General features: G+C 61.3%; 2 protein-coding genes across 3 annotated transcripts; both read right to left on the bottom strand.

Annotated features, from left to right (window-relative positions):
• Nucleotides 1-1,599: 1,599 nt before the first annotated feature.
• Nucleotides 1,600-12,026, bottom strand: DLL3 (delta like canonical Notch ligand 3). The gene is made up of 8 exons (XM_039912175.1): nucleotides 11,990-12,026; nucleotides 11,250-11,323; nucleotides 8,238-8,504; nucleotides 6,991-7,048; nucleotides 6,459-6,716; nucleotides 5,190-5,551; nucleotides 3,209-3,431; nucleotides 1,600-2,264 (listed from the first exon to the last, which is right to left on the bottom strand). Exons 1-8 carry the CDS (start codon nucleotides 12,024-12,026, stop codon nucleotides 1,600-1,602), a joined length of 1,944 nt encoding a protein of 647 aa, XP_039768109.1.
• A 394-nt stretch (nucleotides 12,027-12,420) lies between these two features.
• On the bottom strand, nucleotides 12,421-18,882 carry TIMM50 (translocase of inner mitochondrial membrane 50). 2 transcript variants are annotated; one of them, XM_029064480.2, is made up of 11 exons: nucleotides 18,763-18,882; nucleotides 16,387-16,507; nucleotides 16,122-16,153; nucleotides 15,470-15,491; nucleotides 14,454-14,512; nucleotides 14,188-14,307; nucleotides 13,982-14,086; nucleotides 13,779-13,877; nucleotides 13,339-13,495; nucleotides 12,893-12,999; nucleotides 12,421-12,723 (listed from the first exon to the last, which is right to left on the bottom strand). In XM_029064480.2, the coding sequence occupies exons 1-11, from the start codon at nucleotides 18,880-18,882 to the stop codon at nucleotides 12,622-12,624; spliced, it is 1,044 nt and encodes a 347-aa protein (XP_028920313.1). In that variant the 3' UTR covers nucleotides 12,421-12,621. The 2 variants fall into 2 exon arrangements, with proteins under 2 accessions (XP_028920313.1, XP_028920314.1); XM_029064481.2 differs by lacking the exons at nucleotides 14,454-14,512; nucleotides 18,763-18,882 and having other exon boundaries at nucleotides 16,387-16,480.
• Nucleotides 18,883-18,980: the final 98 nt, after the last annotated feature.

The raw sequence follows: 18,980 nt of genomic DNA, 5'->3' as shown, positions 1-18,980 counted from the left end.
ACAACCAGGGGGGTTGGGGGGACTTGCTTCCCCCTAGACCTGAGCTCTGGGAGTGAAGGGGAGGTGTTGCCTCCCCAAGGGTAAATACTACAAACAGGATTAGATCCTCCTCCTGGCCCCTAATCAGGGAAGGCCGTTTGGGGAGGCGAGAAAGCAGGGGGAAGAGAAGAGGAATAAATATTAAATAGAAGCCCTCCTCTGGGGCTTGTCTCTCTGGACAGGCCCACAGACCCCTTCAGAGATGTCTCTGGTGCGTGGAGATATCTCTAGAACTGATGGGGTGAGAGGGCCGTTTCAGACCTGGAAGCAGAATGAGAAGGGAGGGGAGGATCAGGAAGCTAAGACCAGATGGGGGGGACTGGAGGAGGACAGGGGCTGAGGCACTTTGTGGGTGTGGAGGAGCAAGAAGCAGTGAGGGGAGGGGGGCTTGAAGGACCAGGAGACCCTGCCGGGGGTGGGAGTGGGGGGCACCCAAGTGTGAGGGTCAAGACTAAGGCGTTGTAGAGGAGTGGTTACCTCAGTGGCATAGGAAGGGGCATTCGGCCGGTCCATAATGACATGGATGGGCCATTAGCCGGCATCCCTGGGGAGACTACTGGGCCAAGCCTCTGTCCGTTCTTCTGGGAGGGGGCAAGAGATGGGGTCAGTGTAGGGGACAGAGGTTGGCCCTCTCTCGCAAGCCTCCATCCAGCTTGCCAGGGCTACGCAGAGAGGCTTGGGGAAGGGGCTACCCCAGACAGAGGCAGGGGAAAGTGAGAAATGACCCAAGGATCCTCTAGAGTGTAAGTTCATTTGGGGCAGGGATTGTCCCTGTTTATTGTTGTACTTTCCCAAGCGCTTAGTACAGTGTTCTGCGTACTGTAAGCGCTCAATAAATACGATTGAAAGAATGAAAGGAGGCATCTCTGGAAGTTTGGAATCCACAATCCCTTTTTCCCTCTTTCTGCCTTAGTGCCCCCTGCAGGAGTCCGGCCTGTAAAGTGCTTGGAGATCCCCAGGGGTGAGTGGCCCACTTCTGGTCTCGATGGCCTCCTTGACTTCCGTCCTGCTCTCACTTCCAGTTCCAGCTCCAACTTTTCCACTTAATGCGTCGGACCAATCCGGAGGCTCAGCCAAGAGGATCGATTAATTGCTGTACATCAGTGTGGGGGCCGAGGGGATGGGGGGTTGGACCGATCAGGGAAGGACTGCTGGAAGGATTGTCAGCTAGCCGATCAGAGTGGGTGAATCTATCAGCCTTTTCTAGGGGCAGAAAGTGTGAAGCGGGAAGCGTTGAGGAGGCCCTCCCCACTCAGGTAGAAAGTGTATGGGGGAACACAATTCAAACTCAGGAGTCCTGTCTCTCGGGTTCTGAGCCCGGTCCCTCCAACGGCAAAGAAATCAGGCAGTGGGGCCTTGAAGAAATCAGGCTGCAGGGGACAGTGGGAGCAGGACCTGACCCAGTACCTTAAATGGCAGGTGTCCTCTACTGACGAGGCCAAAATCCAGGTCTAAAGCAGCCGTCGGAGGGGGCGGGATTTACACGTGATTCGGGGGGCCGCTTAAGTGTGTGGGGGGGGGTAACACACGCACACACCCGCCCCCTCCCCTACCCCATACTCACTTCTCCTCTGTCCTCCGGCCCCCAGGAGGGCCCGGCAGGGACTCCAGCCTCCTCTGTGCCCACCCAGCCCCTCCCCAGCTAGATCCACCGAAGGCTGCGGCCGCTAGCAGGGGGGAGACCCCGGTGTCCGGGAGCTGTCCGGTGGCCTCGACGCCGGCCTCCTGCCCCTTGAGGTTATTAACGGTGTCCAGGGGAGCCCTCCGGCCCCCCCACCCCCAAACCAGCCAGGCCGTGGCCCCCACCAGCCCCAGCCCCAGGAGCCCCAGGGCGAAGGGCAGGCCCAGGGCGGGGGAGAACGGGGCCCCTCGCCGGCTGGCGGGGGTGGGGGGCGGCGGGGGGCCGCCGGGCCGGACCTCAAACTCGCAGCGGGGGCCCATGTAGCCCGCGGGACACTCGCACACGGGGCCGGAGAAGTGGGCGTAGCAGAGCCCGCCGTGGGCGCAGGGGTTGGGGGAACAGGGGTCGGCCCGCTGGCGGCAGTCGCGGCCGCCGTAGCCCAGGGTGCAGGAGCAGCGGAAGGTGTTGGTACCGTCCACGCACGTTCCGCCGTTGGCGCAGGGACGCCCGGCGCAGTCATCCAGGTCCCGCTCGCAGCGCGCGCCCCCGTAGCCCGGGCGGCAACGGCACAGCACGCTCCGGCCCAGGTCTAGGCACAGCCCACCTGAGGAGGGACGGGGAGAGGGAAGAGGAAGGGGAGTCGGGGGAGGACCGAGGAGGAGATGCCAAGGGGAGGAGAAGGCAAGGGGAGGAGGAGTCAGGGGGAGCCCAGAGGAATAGTAAGCTCCCACCCAGATCCAGGGGCAGGGGGAGGACCGGGGCAGAGTAGAGGGAGGAGTCGGGGGGAGGAGCCCAACGGCATAGCGAGCTCTGGCCCAAATCCAGGCACTTAGGAGGGACAGGGGTCAGAGGAGTCAGCGGGGGGAGGAGCTGGGAGGGCAGAGAAGGAGGAGTAAGGGGGAGGAGCCCAGTGGCACAGCCTGCCTAAGGAGGGACAGGGAAGGAGGAGTGAGCGGGAGGACCAGGGAGGAAGAATCGGGGAGAAGCCCCCAGATCAGGGAGGAGGAGCCCAGCAGCATATCACACTCTGCCCCAGGTGTCTGCCGTGTGACCTGGGCCAAGTGTCACTTCATTTCTCTGGGCTTCAGTTGCCTCAAATGGGGATTGAGACCGTTAGCCCCACATAGGACAGGGACCGTGTTGACCCGATTTGCTCGTATCCCCCCCAGAGCTTAGGTCGGTTCCTGGCACCCAGTAAGCGCTTAGCAAATACTACGATTATTAGTATTATCCGGGCCCGGCCCGCCCGCAGAGGGACAAGGGGAGGAGGGGTTAGGGGGAGGATCGGGGAGGACCAGGGAGGAGAAATGAGGGGGAGGAGCCCAGTGGCACAGCCCGCCTGCAAGGGCCGGGGGGTGGGGGGAGGGGGAGTCAGGGGAGGAGGGAAGGGATGAGGAGCCAGGGAGAGGAGTCCTTCCTGATGGGATGAGGAGTCTCCCCGGGCAGTGTATGGTTCCAATGTTTTGGCCTGCCCTCCCCTCCCCGCTGCCCGCCACGGTCTGGGTCTCCCCGGCCAGCGCCCTCGGGGTCCCCCCGGGGGGGGCTCACCGTTGCGGCAGGGCGCGTGGCTGCAGCCGTCCACCCTCTTCTCGCAGTTGGAACCGTGGAAGCCGGGGAGGCACTGGCAGGTGTAAGTGGCTCCGGCCCCGGTGCCGCCAGCGCAGCTGCCCCCGTTGAAGCAGGGCCCGTCGGCGCAGGTCATGGCGCTCACCTCGCAGTTCTTGCCATAGAAGCCCCTGGGGCACGTGCACTCGTAATCGTTTTCCAGGTCCTGCCAGGGCGGAAGGGGCATTTGTTAAGGACTAGGCACTGGGGCGGGGGGGGTAAATACAAGCAAATCAGGTTGGACCCAGTCCCTGTCCCACATCAGCCTCACAGTCTTAATCGCCATTTTGCCGATGAGGTAACTGAGGCCCAGAAAGTGAAGTGACTTGACCAGACAAGAGGTGGTGGAGGGATTAGAACCCATGACCTTCTGACTCCCAGGCCCGTGCCCTATCCACTGGGCCACATTAAGACTCTGAGCCTCACATGGGACATGGACTATATCCAACCTGATGAGTTTGTATCTACCCCACCGCTTAGTTCAGTGCCTGGCACATAGGAAGCATTAGCAAATATCATTTAAAAAAAAAGAGGAGGGTAGAGGCAGGTAGAGAGGCAGCATGGTTCAGTGGAAAGAGCCCGGGCTTGGGAGTCAGAGGTCATGGGTTCTAATCCCGGCTCCGCCGCTTGTCGGTGTGTGACCTTGGGCAAGTCGCTTAACTTCTCTGGGCCTCAGTTACCTCATCTGGAAAATGGGGATTAAGATTGTGAGCCCCAGGTGGGACACAACCTGATTACCTTGTATCCCCCCAGCGCTTAGAACAGTGCTTCGCATATAGTAAGCGCTTAACAAATAGCACCATTATTATTATTATTACTGGGGAGAGTTTTAGAGGTCGGGGGGTAGGCAGCCATGCCAGAACTGGTGCAGCAGCTCCAGGAGTGGAGGAGGGTGAACTCTAGTCCGTAAACTACCCCAGCGCTTAGAACAGTGCTCTGCACATAGTAAGCACTTAACAAATACCAATATTATTATTATTATTTTTATTAAACTCCTCCGCTAAACTATAAGCAAGCCCTGAGAAGCAGGCCCTGGTTCTAATCCTGGCTCTGCCACCTGCCTGCTGGGTGACCTTGGCCAAGTCACCTCACTTCTCTGTGCCTCGGTTACCTCATCTGTAAAATGGAGATTAAGACTATGAGTCCCATTTGGGACATGTGTCTGATGATCTTGTATTTACCTCAGTGCTTAGTGCAGTGTCTGGCACATAGTAAGCACCTAATGAATTCCATTTAAAAAAATCGTAAAAAAACTTCTCATGGGCAGAGATTGTGGCTACCAACTCTACTCTAGTACTAACCTTCTCACTATGCCTCGAACTGGCCTGTCTCGCCTCCGACCCCTGACCCACGTCCTGCCTCTGGCCTGGAACACCCTCCCGCCTCAAATCCGCCAGACTCTCCCCCCTTTCAAAATCTTATTGAAGGTGCACCTCCTCCAAGAGGCCTTCCAAGACTGAGCCCCACTTTTCCTCATCTTCCACTCCCTTCTGCATCACCACGACTTACTCCCTTTGCTCTCCTTCCACCCAGCCTCACAACACTCATGTCTATGATCTCTAACTTTATATGTGTTGATGTCTGTCTCCCCACCTCTAGACTGCGAGCTTGTTGTGGACAGGGCCTGTCACTGTTTATTGGTGTCCTGTACTTTCCCAAGTGCTTAGTACAGTGCTCTGCACACATTAAGCACTTAATAAATACGATTGCTTGATTGATTACTCCCCCACTCGCTTAGCACAGCTCCCTGCAGAGTCGACAGTCGGGAAATGGATTAGCCATCAGAGCCTGCAGCCGGTAGCGCTGGCACAGGGGTGTGGCGGGAAAGGGGTCGGGCCCTGGGTCAGGCCAACCGGGGAGGGCAGGAGGGGGGCCGGGGTCAAAGATCGGCCCCAGACAGGACTACGGGAGCCGGGGCACTCACACTGCAGCTTCCCCCGTTAGCACAGGGGTTGCTGTCGCACTCGTTGGTGTCCACTTCGCAGAGGCGGCCGGAGAAGCCGGGGGGGCAGGTGCAGGTGAAGCCGCCGGGGCCGGCATTAGTGCAGGTGGCACCACGAGCGCAGGGCCGGTGGTGGGCGCAGTAGTCGAGGTCCTGGCTGCAGAAGAGGCCGCCCCAGCCCTCGCGGCAGCGGCACTGCCACGGTTGGGCGCAGGAGCCGTGCTGGCAGCCCGGGTAGCGGACGCAGTCCCGGCACAGCGGGCCCTGCCAGCCCGGCCGGCACTGGCACTCCCCGGGGCGCTCGCAGAACCCGTGCCGCTCGCTGCAGCCGGCCAGGCAGGACGCTGTGGGGGGCGGGGGGCGGCGGTGAGGACCCGCGGGGAGGCCGAAGGTCCGGTCGACCCCTCCGCCCCGATTCCGAGCCCCCTGACCTCCCACCATCTGGGGGCGGAGGTCGCCCCAGCCCCAGGGAGAACGGGGAAGGGGAGGGCAGCTGCAAGGACCCGTGGGGACTCTGAAGGTCCGGCCTATTCCCTTCACCTCAATCCTAAGCCCCCCGACCCCTACCATCAGGGAGCAGAGGTCGCCCCAGCCCCGGGGGGATCGGGGAGAGTGTGGGAGAGATGGAAATGGGGGGCGAGGAGGACTTGTGGGAACTCTGAGGGTCCGGTCTGCTCCCTTCACCCCAATCCCAAGCCCCCCGACCCCCGCCATCTGGAAGCAGAGATCCCAGTCCCAGGAGGATTGGAGAGAGAGTGTGGGGAAATGGGGGGATTGGCTTGGACAACATGAAAAGCAGTGTGGCCTAGGGCATAAAGCACGGACCTGGGTTCTAATCCAGATCTACTACCTGTCTGTTCTGTGACCTTGGGCAAGCCACTTCACTTCTCTGTGTCTCAATTACCTCATCTGTAAATTGGGGATTAAGTCCGAGAGCCCCATGTGGGACAGGGACTGTCCAACCTCCTTAACGTGTATCTATCTAGCCAGTACAGTCCCTGGCATGTAGTAAGTCCTTAACAAATACCATTAAAACAAAACAAGAAGTCACTCCTCTGCTGAGCCCAGCCCCTGAGGAGGTCCTGGGGCATCTGGGTGTTCCTGTGTTAAAGGAATGGGGGCACTGGGAGGTGTCAAAGAGGCTTGGGAGTTGGTGGTGGGCCAGGTTGAGGGTGGGGGGTGGGCTTGGAGAGAACTCGGGGAGACCAAGGGCTCGGGGTCCTGGGTCTCGCCTCTCCCGGTGGGACTCACGCTCAGAGCAGTATTCTCCCCGCCAGCCCTCCAAACAGACTCTGTTTCCCTCGTCGTCACAGCTGTAGTGGCCGAAGGCGTCGTGCCGGGGCCGGCAGTGCCGGGAGCAGCTGTCCCCGTAGTAGTGGGGGTCGCAGAGCACGTGGTAGGAAAAGCGCAGCTCCCCGCCCTCACCCACGTGCACATCCTGTGACCATGGCTCCCCCACGGCCAGGCGTCGCCTGGTGGCCAGCCGGCTGATCAGGTTCTGGGCGTCCTCTGGAGGGGCCGGGAGAAGGGGCCGGGGGCCAGGAGGGCAGGCCGGTCAGTCTGGGGAGGCCGGGAGACCGTGTCCCTCTGCCCCACAACCCACCAGACCCTCCGGCTCCCGGGCTGTAGTTCCACCACCCCAGCCCTGACCCCCAAAAGGGGCCCCCGCAGGAGTGGGAGCCGGTGCGGGAGCGGGGATGGGGACCCGGGAAAGGGGAGTCTTGTTTAGGTGGGGGTTGGGGTCTCTCTTGCTCAACCACCCCCTCCTCTCCCTGCCCCTCACCTGTGGATGGCTCTCCCGACTCTGCCCGCCACGACTCAATGATGAGGGAGAAGGTGCCCTAGAAAAGGAGGGCGGAGGGAAGGGTAAGAAGAGAAATCTGGGAAAGACCTGGGAGGAGAGCTGACAACGGACACTCTCCCTCTCAGTCGAATATGCATTTGGGTCTGGAACATCCTCCCTCCCCTCAAATCCGTCAGACGAGTCCCCCCACTTCAAAGCCTTATTGAAGACCCATCTCCTCCAAGGAGCCTTCCCTGACTAAGCCCTCTTTCCTCTTCTTCCCCTGCCTTCTATGCTGCCCTGCCTTGCTCCTTTGGCTCATTCCCCCCTCCTAGCCCGACAGCACTAATGTCCATATCTGTAATTTACTTATTTATATTAATGTCTGCCCCCCCGCCCCAAGACTGTAAACTCATTGTGGGCGGGGAATGTGTCTATTGTGGTATCGTGCCCTCCCAAACACTTAGTACAGTGCTCTGCACACAGCAAGTGCTCAATAAATACAAGTGATTGAATTAATTAATTAATCAGGGACTGGGCTCCCTAAGCGCTTTGATACTCTATGATCTATCTACCCCAGCGCTTAGAACAGTGCCCGGCACACAGTAAGTGCTTAGCAAATACCATAATGATAATTAGTCACTCAATAATTAATGATAATTATTATTATTATTCCAACCCCAGCCTCATAACACTTATGTCTTTATACTCTGCCTCATCCCTAGCTGTAATGTATTTTTCAGCTCTAACTCCCCCTCTAGATTTGAAGGCGGTCGAGGGAAGGAATCAGGTCCTCCAAACTCTCTTTTATTATACTTTCCCTCACTTTATCACACGGTAAAGTGTGATAGTGTCATATCGAGCATGAGACTCAGTCTCAGGGTGGTGGGTTCGTGCCCCACGTTGGGCATGGTCCTTTTCCCCCGTTTTGACCGTGAGTCCCACATTGGGCAGGGATCGTCTCTATTGCCGAATTGTCCATTCTAAGCGCTTAGGACAGTGCACTGCACATAGTAAGCGCTCAATAGTACTATTAATAAATGAATAGACTGTAAGCTCGATTGGGCAGGGAATGTGTCTGTTATAGTGTTCTCTTCCAAGCGCTTAGCACAGAGCTTTACACACGGCAAGCGCTCAATAAATACGACTGACTGACCCAGGAGAGGTGGGGACAGTGTTCGGAGAGGGGTGGGGGCTCATGGGGAGGGGCTGGTGCCGGAATTGGGTGGGTGGGGGTTGATGCTCACCGGCCACTTGAAGTGGAAAGGGACCCGGATGGGGTCGCTGGCCGCGAGGGTCGGGGGTCCGGGGTCGGCGGGGTGGGGGTCGCTGAGGGCCGCCCCGAAGGTGCAGGGAGGGTCGGGGCTGATGGCCGGCTGGCCGTGCTTGAGACAAACGCGGAAAAAGAGGCGGCAGGGCCGGGCGCTGCCCCCGCACGGGCCGCCCCCGCGGGCCCCCGGCCCCATGGCGCGGAAAGAGTGGATCTGCAGCTCGAAGACCCCGGCCGGCCGGACCTGCGGGCGGGAACGGCGGGGACCCTCACTCGGGGACCCCCCCGACCCCCTCCCCCTTCCCCCCTCGCACCTCCCCGCCAGTGCCCCCAACCCCTTCCCTCCCATCCGACGGCCCCAGCCCTTCTCCCTCCCATTCAGAGCCCCCAGCCCCTCGCCCTCCCAACCGATGCTCCCAGCCCCTTTCCAAAGCCCCCAGACTCTCTCCCTCCCAACCGACGCCCCCACCCCCTCTTCCCTGTACCAAACCTCGAGTTCCTCTCCCCATCCAACACCCCCCCCCCCAGCTCCCCTCCCTCCCACCCAGCGTCCCCCAGCCCCTCTTCCTCCCATTCGACGCTCGCAACCTCTCTCCAACGTCCCTAGCCCCTCTCCCTCCCAATCCAGGGGCTCAACCCCTCTCCCAAACCCCTAGTTCCTCTCCCACATCCAACGCCCCAGCCCCTCTCCCTCCCCTCCAACGCCCCCAGCCTCTCTCCCCATCCAATGCCCCCAACCCCTCTCCCTCCCATCCAGAGCCCCCGGCCCCTGTCCCTCCATTCCCACGGCCCCAGCCCTTCTCTCCTACCCCAAACCCCGACTCTCTCTCCCCTTTCCAATCCCCCAGCCCCTCTTCCCCCACCCAGAGCCCCCACCCACTTTCCCCTCTACCAAGCCCCGAGTTCCTCTCCCCTCTCCAACCCCCCAGCCCTTCTCCCTCCCATTCGACGCCCCCAGTCCCTCTCCCTCCCAACCCACGCCCTTACCCGCTCCCCTCTCCAAAACCCCCAGCCCTTACCCCTTTCTCCCCGAGTTCCTCTCCCCATCCAGCCCCCCAGCCCCTCTCCCCTTTCCAAGGCCCCCAGCCCCTGTCCCTCCCATCCAATGCTCCGGCCCCTTTCCCAAGCCCCCAGTCCCTCTCCCACATCAACGCCCCCAGCCCCTCTCCAGAGCCCCCAGTCCCTCTCCCTCCCATTCGACGCCCCCAGCCCCTCTCCCCTGTCCCAAGCCCCGGGTCCCTCTCCCCTCGCCCCTCTCCAACGCCCCCAGCCCTCCTCCCTCCCATCCAGGGCCCCCAGCCCTTACCCCTCTGTCCCCAGCCCGCGCCCCCCGCCCCCCAGAGCGGCCTGATCTCACCATGGGGAGGCAGAGAAGGGGCAGGAGCCGGGGCAGGAGTCCAGGGAGGAGTCGCGGGGGCGACCTCATGGTCCAGGGTCGGATGCTTTCAGGTCTGCGGGTCGCCCTCTCCGGCCGGCGCTTTATATCCCAAATGAGGGAGGCCGAGCCCTGGCCCCGCCCCCCTCCCCGCCCCCTCCCGCCGGTCCCGGGACAAAACCGCAGGGAAGGGACATTTCCACAGCTTCTTCCCCTAAACAACACCCCATCCAACACCCCCCCCCCCCCCAGCTCCCCTCCCTCCCACCCAGCGTCCCCCAGCCCCTCTTCCTCCCATTCGACGCTCGCAACCTCTCTCCAACGTCCAGTTGGGAACAACGATCCCGGTGACGCTCCCTGCACCAACTAATATGACTAAATTAACCCCGATCTACACCAGTAGCCTCCCCTGCATTGTACTGTCCTCTCCCGAGCGCTCAGTAGGGTACTCTGCACACGGTAAGCGCTCAATTAATTCGCTCGAATGAATGAAACGGCGGGAAAGCATGACTCTGGCCAGTATAAATCCACACTGTTTCTAGTTAAGGCCAATGGGACCGGCCTCGTTTAATATGGGGTGCGGGGTCCTAATGAGAGGGGATTCGACACCCTTTTTCCCCCCACCAGGACTCTGATGCAACCTCGGGAGTAAACAATTGGTGGTAGGAATAATTAGGGAGCCCCGTCCTGGTTTATCTCGGGGATCGGGAGAGGGGCTCCTTTTCCGTCCGCAGACCCCTCCCATCCCTACCCCGTTTGGATGACTGAGAGTAGCCCGAGGGTCCCGCACAGCCCCCGGTTTGATGGGGGAGGGGTCCGGAGCCGGGTGGCCCAGCTGTATGCTAATGATGCCATCTGCCTGCCTCCGGCTGGGTCCCCCTCGGGGCCCCGTCCAGACTCCGGGGCTCCCAAACTTCAACCCTACATCCTCCCCCGCCAAAACAACTGCTCACGGTTCCCTCACACCGGGCTCCTTCAACCTGGGGTCACCGCCGTTGCTCTCCCCTTTCTGCTGGTGAAGACCTAATAATAATAATCAGGGTATTTGTTAAACGCTGTGTACCAGCACTCTAAGAGCTGGGGTAGATACAAGCAAACCGGGCCGGGTACGGTCCCTCTCCCGATAGGACTCACAGTCTTAACCCCCGTTTTCCAGATGAGGCAACTGAGGCCCAGAGAATGAAGCGACTCGCCCAAGGTCACACAGCAGACAAGTGGCGGAGCTGAGATTAGGACCCATGACCTTCTGACTCCCAGGCCTGGGCTTTATGCACTAGGCCATGCTGCTCAGATGAGATCTGGAGGAATGGGGACCCGCCCCCCTCACCCCCTCAACTCGGGGGGCCTCATTTTATTGGGGGTCATAAAGGGCTGCCCGGCACGGAGCAGCATTTGGTGCGGGGGGGGGGGGGGGGGTGTTGGGGGGCTTCCAGCGGCAACAGGGGAGGTGTGAAGGGGAGGGGGTGCGAGGGACAGTGTCAGATTTCTGCAAATGCGAGGTGTGACCCTGGCGTCCTCCCCTTCCAGCTTGACTGGGGGGGGGGTCGCAGCCTCCCCATCACCCCCTCTTAGTCCGACGCCCCGCGGAGGGACCGGGACCCCCCACACACACACCTGCTCCCGGGGGGGCGCAGCCAGCAGCTGGTGCGGGCCGGCCAGCAGCCCCCTCCTCTCCCAGCTCCCTCCAGCTGCAGGGGCCGTGGGGGACAATGCGGTGGACCAGCCGGCGCTTTGGGACGCTGGCCTTGCTAGCCACTCTGGCCCACTGGAAGAAACCGCGGGGAGGACTGGTCTTACTCTAGAGACTTGTTGGGGTCCCAAGGGGGTGGTTACTCTCTCCGGCTCCCTCCCAGTACGCTGGACTGGGTGGGGAAACCGGGAGCTGGAGCGGGGGGGTAATCAGGTATCCCGTCCCCCAGCTCACCCCTCCCACCTCAGGAAAGAGCAGATAGGGTCCTGCACACCCCCACATCCCACCAAAAAAGGCAGTTGTTTGCCCTGGATCCTCCATCTTCCTCCCCCTCCCTTCAGGCAATTCCAGACTGCAGGGGAGAACCACGGACCCTTCAACATCATCCCCTTCCTCAACCCACCCCCCACCAATTCTGGCCCATCCACCACCTCACCAAAAAATTGTGCGATTCGTTCAGCACTTACTCTGTGCCAGGCACTGTAGTAAACGCTGGGGTTGAGCAATCCCTGTCCCTCATAGGGCTTACAGTCTCAATCCCCATTTTACAGATAACAGAGGCACAGAGAAGCCAAGTGACTTGTCCAAGATCACAAAGCAAATGGCAGGGACGGCATCAGAACTCATGACCTTAGTACTCCCAGGCCCATGCTCTATCCACTACGCCACACCACGTTGCGTAGAAACTCCTGACCATCCATTCCACAGCCCTCAATCAGCTCTCCCTCCCTGTCCTCATTGCTCTCCCACTACAACCCAGTCCTCCCGAAACTTCAACCCTGCTGTTTCCGGTGACTGTAACTGCCCGGTATCTGCCCCTCGCCTCCCCAAAATTGTAAACTCCTTGAGGGCGGAGACTATATCTACCAATTCTAGTCCCGTAATTTCCCACAGGCTAAATTAGTACAGCGCCCTGCATCCCGTACGCGCTGGCCAAACACCACTGATGGATTACTCCTGGGCGGTCTCAGGCCCAGGGTGCCGTGGAGAAGAACGAAGGCAAAGCAGGGGCCGGGGAGCCAAGAAGGGGGTCCTCGGCTCCAGCCGCTGCCCCCCGAGCCCTGCGCCGGCTCCTTCCACAGCACTCCCCACACAGAACTCAGCCACTGACTTTATTGGGGGGGGTCTGGTCTGGTTCCCCCCCCATCGAGTTCCTGGGCTGGCACCCTCCGGGGGGGCCGGTGGCCCAGGCTGCTGCTCAACAGTTCTCTGGGGCCGGCCTGGGCCGGGAGCCCCCTGCCCCGGGGTTGGGCGGGGGGCCGTGGGAGTCCAGAGCGGGGCCCGGCCCGGCCCAGCTCAGGGCTGCTTGGAGCGGGGCCAGAAGCGGCTGGTGAGGGAGCCGAGGAACAGCTGCTGGTTCTTGGTCCTGGAGAGGTCGGCCAGGCGCTGCTGCTCCTCCTGGGGAGTCCCGGCCGAGGAGGGGAGACGCGCGTCAAAGGGGGAGGGAGCCCCTCCCGCCCGCCCCAGAGGAGGGAAACGGAATGTTGCCTTGGCTTCCCCGACTCAGTTTCCCCACCCGGGGCAGGACCGCGGCCGCCGGATGGGCCTCCCCATCCCTGAGGTTCACCTGCTCCAGGCGGGACTGCCGCTGCTTGAAAGCCTCCAGAGGGTCTTCCTCCAGGGCGTAGTTCTCCAGCACCGTCCGCACGTCCTCCACGCCGTTCAGGGCGATAGCTGGGGGGGGCGGGAAGGGACCAGACACCAGGGTCACCGCCCGGGGCCGACAACCCAGCCGGACACGGAGGGGCAAGGTGGGACCCCGCGCCCCCGGACTCATTTCCTGGGCCGGGGAAAGGGCAAGACGGCTGCAAGGTAGGGGGGCCCTAGATCACCGTAGCCAACTCCCCGAATTCACCGGGAGAGGGGAAGACTAGATGATGACAGCCAATGCGCTCCATTCACCACCCACAGAACCCTCTCCCCCCCAGTACTCGACAGGCCGCGGGGGACGAGGGCGGGCCCGGCGGGAGGCGAGGGAAGGGGTGGAGACGGGGGCGGGGCGGGGGGGCTCACTCTTCAGGAAGGCAGAGAGGTCAAAGAGCGTCCTGTCGTCCGAGTTTCCGTCCCACTTCTTCAGGGCCACTCCATTGTAGGGCTGGAGCCGGAAGGCCTCCTTCTTACAGTCCACCACCACCACTTTGGCCGGGTCCCGGTTCAGGCACGAGATGTCCTGCCAGGGGGCAGGGGGAGGATGGGATGGATGGGGGTTTGGGGAGGTGCTCGGGGGGAGTCCCGGCCCTTCCCTGACCCCACAACTGAGTCTGCCAAGGGGCTGGATACCGAGAGGAAGGGGCCGGGTACTGAGGTGGGGAGGAGGCTGAGGAGAAGGGGAGGATGGGGCCCCGTACCGATGGGGAGGGGGTCGAGGGAGGAGCAGGAGGAGGCCGGGTACCGGGGGGAGGGGGCTGAGGGGGAGGAGGAGGGGGCCGGGGCGCATCTGCATCTGGTCGCACCTTGACGTGGTGCCCGTCCACGTAGCGGGTGGCGTCCCGGAAGAGCCGGTAGGAGATGAAGCCGTGGGGGTCGACGCTATCGATGAGGGGGAAGGCTGTCTGTGGGGTGGGGGAGAGTCACCAGGCCACCCAAGCGCCCCACCGCTCCTCCTCCCCCAACACCTGGGCCCCCCGGAAGCCCCCGCCGCCCCACGCTCGCTCACCATGCCGGTCTCAGAGGTGAAGATGACGATCTCGTAGAGCGGGGCGAGCTGCTGGAACAGGCTGTCCAGGCCCGGCCGCTTCTTGAACCGCCAGCCGGTGGCGAGCTGGGGGCAGAGAGACACGACGGGACCCTCTGGCTCGGCCCCCGGCTCCTCCGTGCCCTCCCCTCAGCCCTCCCCTCACCCTGCCTCGCCCCCGTACCCACCGACCACTCTGGATGCAGGAGGACGCCCGTCAGCTCGAGCACCAGCGTGTACGGAGGTTGGTAGTACGGCTCTTGCAGGGGGTCCGGGAGCAGGCGGGCGCTGGTGGGCTCGATGATCATCTGGGAGGGGGGGCAGGGCGGGAGGGGGGAGGGGCACGGTTGGGGCCAAAGATGAAGGTGCAGGGAGGTGACGGGACCACCCGACAGGAGGGGCGGGGGACGGGGGGCTCCCCGGCCCCCTCAAGGACCCCTGCCCCGGGGCTCACCTGCCTGTAATCCTTGAAATATTTATACGTCCGCCGAAGCTGCTGAACCAGGACCGGGTCTGGGAAGGGGAGATGACGGGTGGGGGAGGCTCGGGGTGCCAGAAGGGCAGGGGGGTTCCCACCCCTCGTGCTCCTGGACCCCTAGACCAGCCGCCTCACACCCAGGGAAGCCGGCGAAGGTGGGGGACAGAGGCTACACACTCACATCATCCCAGCCAGCAGCTCTGGTCCTTGGGGCCTGAGGGGGAAGAGGCCCAGGGCGGGTATTGCTAGTGGACATCCAGCGTCCAGCTGGGAGGCTGATTGTTATGGAGATTCCCAGAGCAGCTGGGGAAAGCAGAGGGCACTGGGCAGAACTGGGGGGTGGGGGGGGAATAAGCACACGGGACCCCTCCCTTAAGGAACGTAGGACAGGGCCCTGAAGTGGAGGTGAGGACAGACGGGGGGCAAGGAAGGGCAGCAGGCTGGGGCTTTGTGCGCGGCAAGCTGTCGGGCTTGCCTTCTGCTCCTTCCCCACCCCTCCCCCTGTAGAGGACCCCAGGGGGCTTCCAAGGAGCTCTCCCTACAGAAGCGGGTGCGGGGAGGGGGCCAGCTGCAGGCGGGGCAGGGGGCTGGGGGGGGGACCCCCGATTCCTGCAGGGGAATGTGGGGAGGGCGGGGGGAGGAGAACAGGCTGCAGGACGGGTTGGAGCCTGTTGGGGAGATGGGAGGAGGAGGCTGGGGAAGGAGCTGCTCCCCCAGACCACAACAGCAGGTCAGGTGACATCTGGACACCCCCTTCCCCTCCCACACCATCCCAGACATCTGCTCTTTTCAGTTCGGATGCCGTCTGGGGCCGCCCACCAGCTGCCCCCCACCTCCTCCGTCACCCCCCTTCTCCACCCCCACCTGCAGGCCAAGGCAAAGCCCCATCGGGGCGGGGGAGGAGGGGGCCGGACAGTTCGATCCCCACGTGGCCGCCCCCTGTGTCCGCCCCCTGTGTCCACCCTGTCTGCCGGGGGCCGGGCCAGACTCACCATTGTCAAATTCATCAGGGATCTGGATGGGGGAGAGGAGAGACAGCGAGATGTAACGGGAGGGGGACTGCCTCGTGGGGCCCCTCCCCCCTACCTTCATTCAATCGTAATTTTTGAGCGCTTCCTGGCAAAACACCGTACTAAGCGCTTGGGAAAAGCATAATATAACAACAAACTGACACATTCCTGCCCACAACGAGCTCACATCTCCCCTTGGACTGTTTGAAGTACATGCAGTTCAGGACATTTACTCAGATATGTCTTTAGGCTTGTCCCCACCATCCCTCATTAGAGAGGAAGTTCCTGATGGGAAAGGAACTGTGTCACTTGATTACTCTGTACTCCTACACTACAACTCGTTGCAAAAGCTGGAGCAGGGGTGGTGTCAGGAGGGAGAAGGGGACGCTCGAGCCCCTTTCCCCGGATCCCCAAGCTGCCAGCTGCGAAAAAGGGCAAGATCAAAGGGGGTACGGCTCCTCCATCGGTTCTGGGATGGAGGAGGGGGAGGAAGAGGAAGGGGGAGAGGTGCTAAGTGGGTCTTTCATAAGCAATTGACAAATCTCAATTTGCCAGGAAATGGGAAAGGGGTACAAAGGGAAGAAGGGGCAAGCTCCTGACCCCCAGATGTCTCGTCCCACCCACCCTTCCTCACCTTGCTGCCGTGTTCATCCACCGAATTGCTTCCTGCAGGGAGAGGTGGAGGGGGGAATGAGGGGTGAGGGCCCCGCTGCGGCCTGGATCGCGGACCCATGCGAGAGGCTCTTTGGGGCGGGGGGGGCGAGTCGGGGCTGGGGTGGGGGAGATCCCGGGCTTCGGGCCCGCGGGGAGCCGGGGAGGGGGCTCGGGGGCTCCTCCCCGGGGGAGTGGGGATACGGGGGGCGGTCCTCCGTGTTCCTAGAAGGCCCGGGGCCTCTCACCGAAGACATATATGATGCTAACGGTACCGCCGGCGCCCAGGACCCCCGCCAGCCACAGCGCCAGCTTCTTGGCGTAGCCCGAGGTCTCCGGCCCGCGTTGCTGCTGCTGCTCTCCGGCGGCCTGAGGGCGGGAAAGGCCAACACTCAGCCCCGGGAAGGCCAGGACGCCTGGGTCCCTCTCCTCCATCACGGGGAAGGTGCCAGGCTCCAGGTTTTGGTTTTTTTTTTTTTTTTTTTGCATTTAAGCGCTTACTATGTGCAAAGCCCCATTCTAAGCGCTGGGATAGAAGGTGATCAGGTTGTCCCACGTGGGGCTCACGGTCTTCATCCCTATTTTACAGATGGGGTAACCGAGGCGCGGGGAAGTGAAGTGACTCGCCCAAAGTCACCCAGCTGACAAGTGAGAAGCGGCGTGGCTTAGTGGAAAGAGCCCGGGCCTGGGAGGCGGGAGGTCGTGGGTTCTAATCCCGGCTCCGCCACCAGTATGCTGGGTGACCTTGGGGAGGTCAATTCTCTAGGCCTCAGTTCCCTCATCTCTAACATGGGGATGAAGACTGGGAGCCCCACGTGGGACAACATGATGACTCTGTATCCCCCCCAGTGCTTCGAACGGTGCTTTGCACACAGCAAGCGCTCAAAAAACGCCATCCTTATTACTATTCACTTCTCTGAGCCTCAGTTCCCTCATCGCGTGGCTCAGTGGAAAGAGCCCGGGCTTCGGGAATCGGAGGTGGTGGGTTCTAATCCCAGCACCGCTTGCCAGCTGCGTGACTTCGGGTAAGCCCCTTCACTTCTCTGGGCCTCAGTTCCCTCAGCTATAAAATGGGGATGAAGACGGCGAGCCCCACGTGGGACAACCTGATGACCCTGTATCCCCCCCCACCAGCGTTTAGAACAGTGCTTTGCACAGAGTAAGCACTTAATACCATTATTATTATTAAAAATGGGGGCAAAAAAATGTGAGCCCCGCGTAGGGGCAATCTGATTAGGCTGTGCCTACCCCAGCGCTTAGAAGAGCCTCCTCCCTCTGCTTCTCCCCCTCCCCTCCGCACTGTGCTCATTTGCATATATTATTTATGACCCTAATTATTTTGCTAATGAAGTGTACATCCCCTTTATTCTATCTCTCATGATGATGTGGTCTTGTTTTTGCTCTGTTCTCTTTCTGCTCCGCTGTCTGTCTCCCCCCATTAGACTGGGAGCCCGTCACTGGGCAGGGATGGTCTCTCTCTGCAGCCAAATTGTCCATTCCAAGCGCTTAGTCTAGTGCTCTGCTCATAGTAAGCGCTCAATAAATACTGTTGAATGAATAAATGGTCTCTATCTGGGGCCCAACTGCCCATTCCAAGCGCTTAGCCTAGTGCTCCGCACATAGTAAGCGCTCCATAAATACTACTGAATGGATCTGTGGTCGAATCGTCCATTCCAAGCGCTTAGCCCAGTGCTCCGCACATAATAAGCGCTCCATAAATACTACTGAATGAATGGTCTCTCTGTGGTCGAATCGTCCATTCCAAGCGCTCAGTCCAGTGCTCCGCACATAGTAAGCGCTCCATAAATACTATTGATTGAATGGTCTCTCTGGGGTTGAATCGTCTATTCGAAGCGCTTAGCCCAGTGCTCCGCACATAATAAGCGCTCCATAAATACTACTGAATGAATGGTCTCTCTGGGGTTGAATCGTCCATTCCAAGCGCTCAGTCCAGTGCTCCGCACATAGTAAGCGCTCCATAAATACTACTGAATGGGTCTGTGGTCGAATCGTCCATTCCAAGCGCTTAGTCCAGTGCTCCGCACATAGTAAGCGCTCCATAAATACTACTGATTGAATGAATGGTCTCTCTGGGGTTGAATCGTCCATTCCAAACGCTCAGTCCAGTGCTCCGCACATAGTAAGCGCTCCATAAATACTACTGAATGGGTCTGTGGTCGAATCGTCCATTCCAAGCGCTTAGCCCAGTGCTCCGCACATAGTAAGCGCTCCATAAATACTACTGATGGAATGAATGGCCTCTCTGGGGTTGAATCGTCCATTCCAAGCGCTCAGTCCAGTGCTCCGCACATAGTAAGCGCTCCCTAGATACTATTGATGGAATGAATGGTCTCTCTGGGGCCGAATCGCCCATTCCAAGCGCTTAGCCCAGGGCTTCGCACACAGTAAGCGCTCCCTACATAGGACTGAATGAATGACGGAGCGCTGAGCACAGAGTGCGCGCAGCGGCGGCGGGGGGGGGGGGAGGGGGAGGGAACCCGGCCACGTGGCCGCGAGGGGGGGGGGTCGAAAGGGGGTCGGGGGGGGGGAAGGTCCCCGTCGCCCCCTCGACCCCCCCCGCCCCCGGTGCCGCCCCTTCCCTTCCCTTCCCGCCTTTTCTCTACCTGATCCTGGCGGCGGGGAGGGGGAGGGGAGGGGGGCGGGCGCGCGCAGAGGCCGCGAGCCCCGCGCGCCCCCCGCAGCCCCCGCAGCAGGCGCGAGGACACCAACGCCGCCGCCGCCATCTTCCTCCCAAACGGCCGCCTCCTCCTCCTCCTCCTCCTCGCCTCCCTTCCCCAGCCGGGCCCCCGCGTCCACCAATCAGAGCGCGGCGCGAGCGGGA

Source organism: Ornithorhynchus anatinus, chromosome 5 (genome assembly GCF_004115215.2).
Source record: "Ornithorhynchus anatinus isolate Pmale09 chromosome 5, mOrnAna1.pri.v4, whole genome shotgun sequence".
In the NCBI taxonomy this organism is placed as follows: Eukaryota; Metazoa; Chordata; class Mammalia; order Monotremata; family Ornithorhynchidae; genus Ornithorhynchus; species Ornithorhynchus anatinus.
This window is presented reverse-complemented; position numbering and strand designations above follow the sequence as displayed.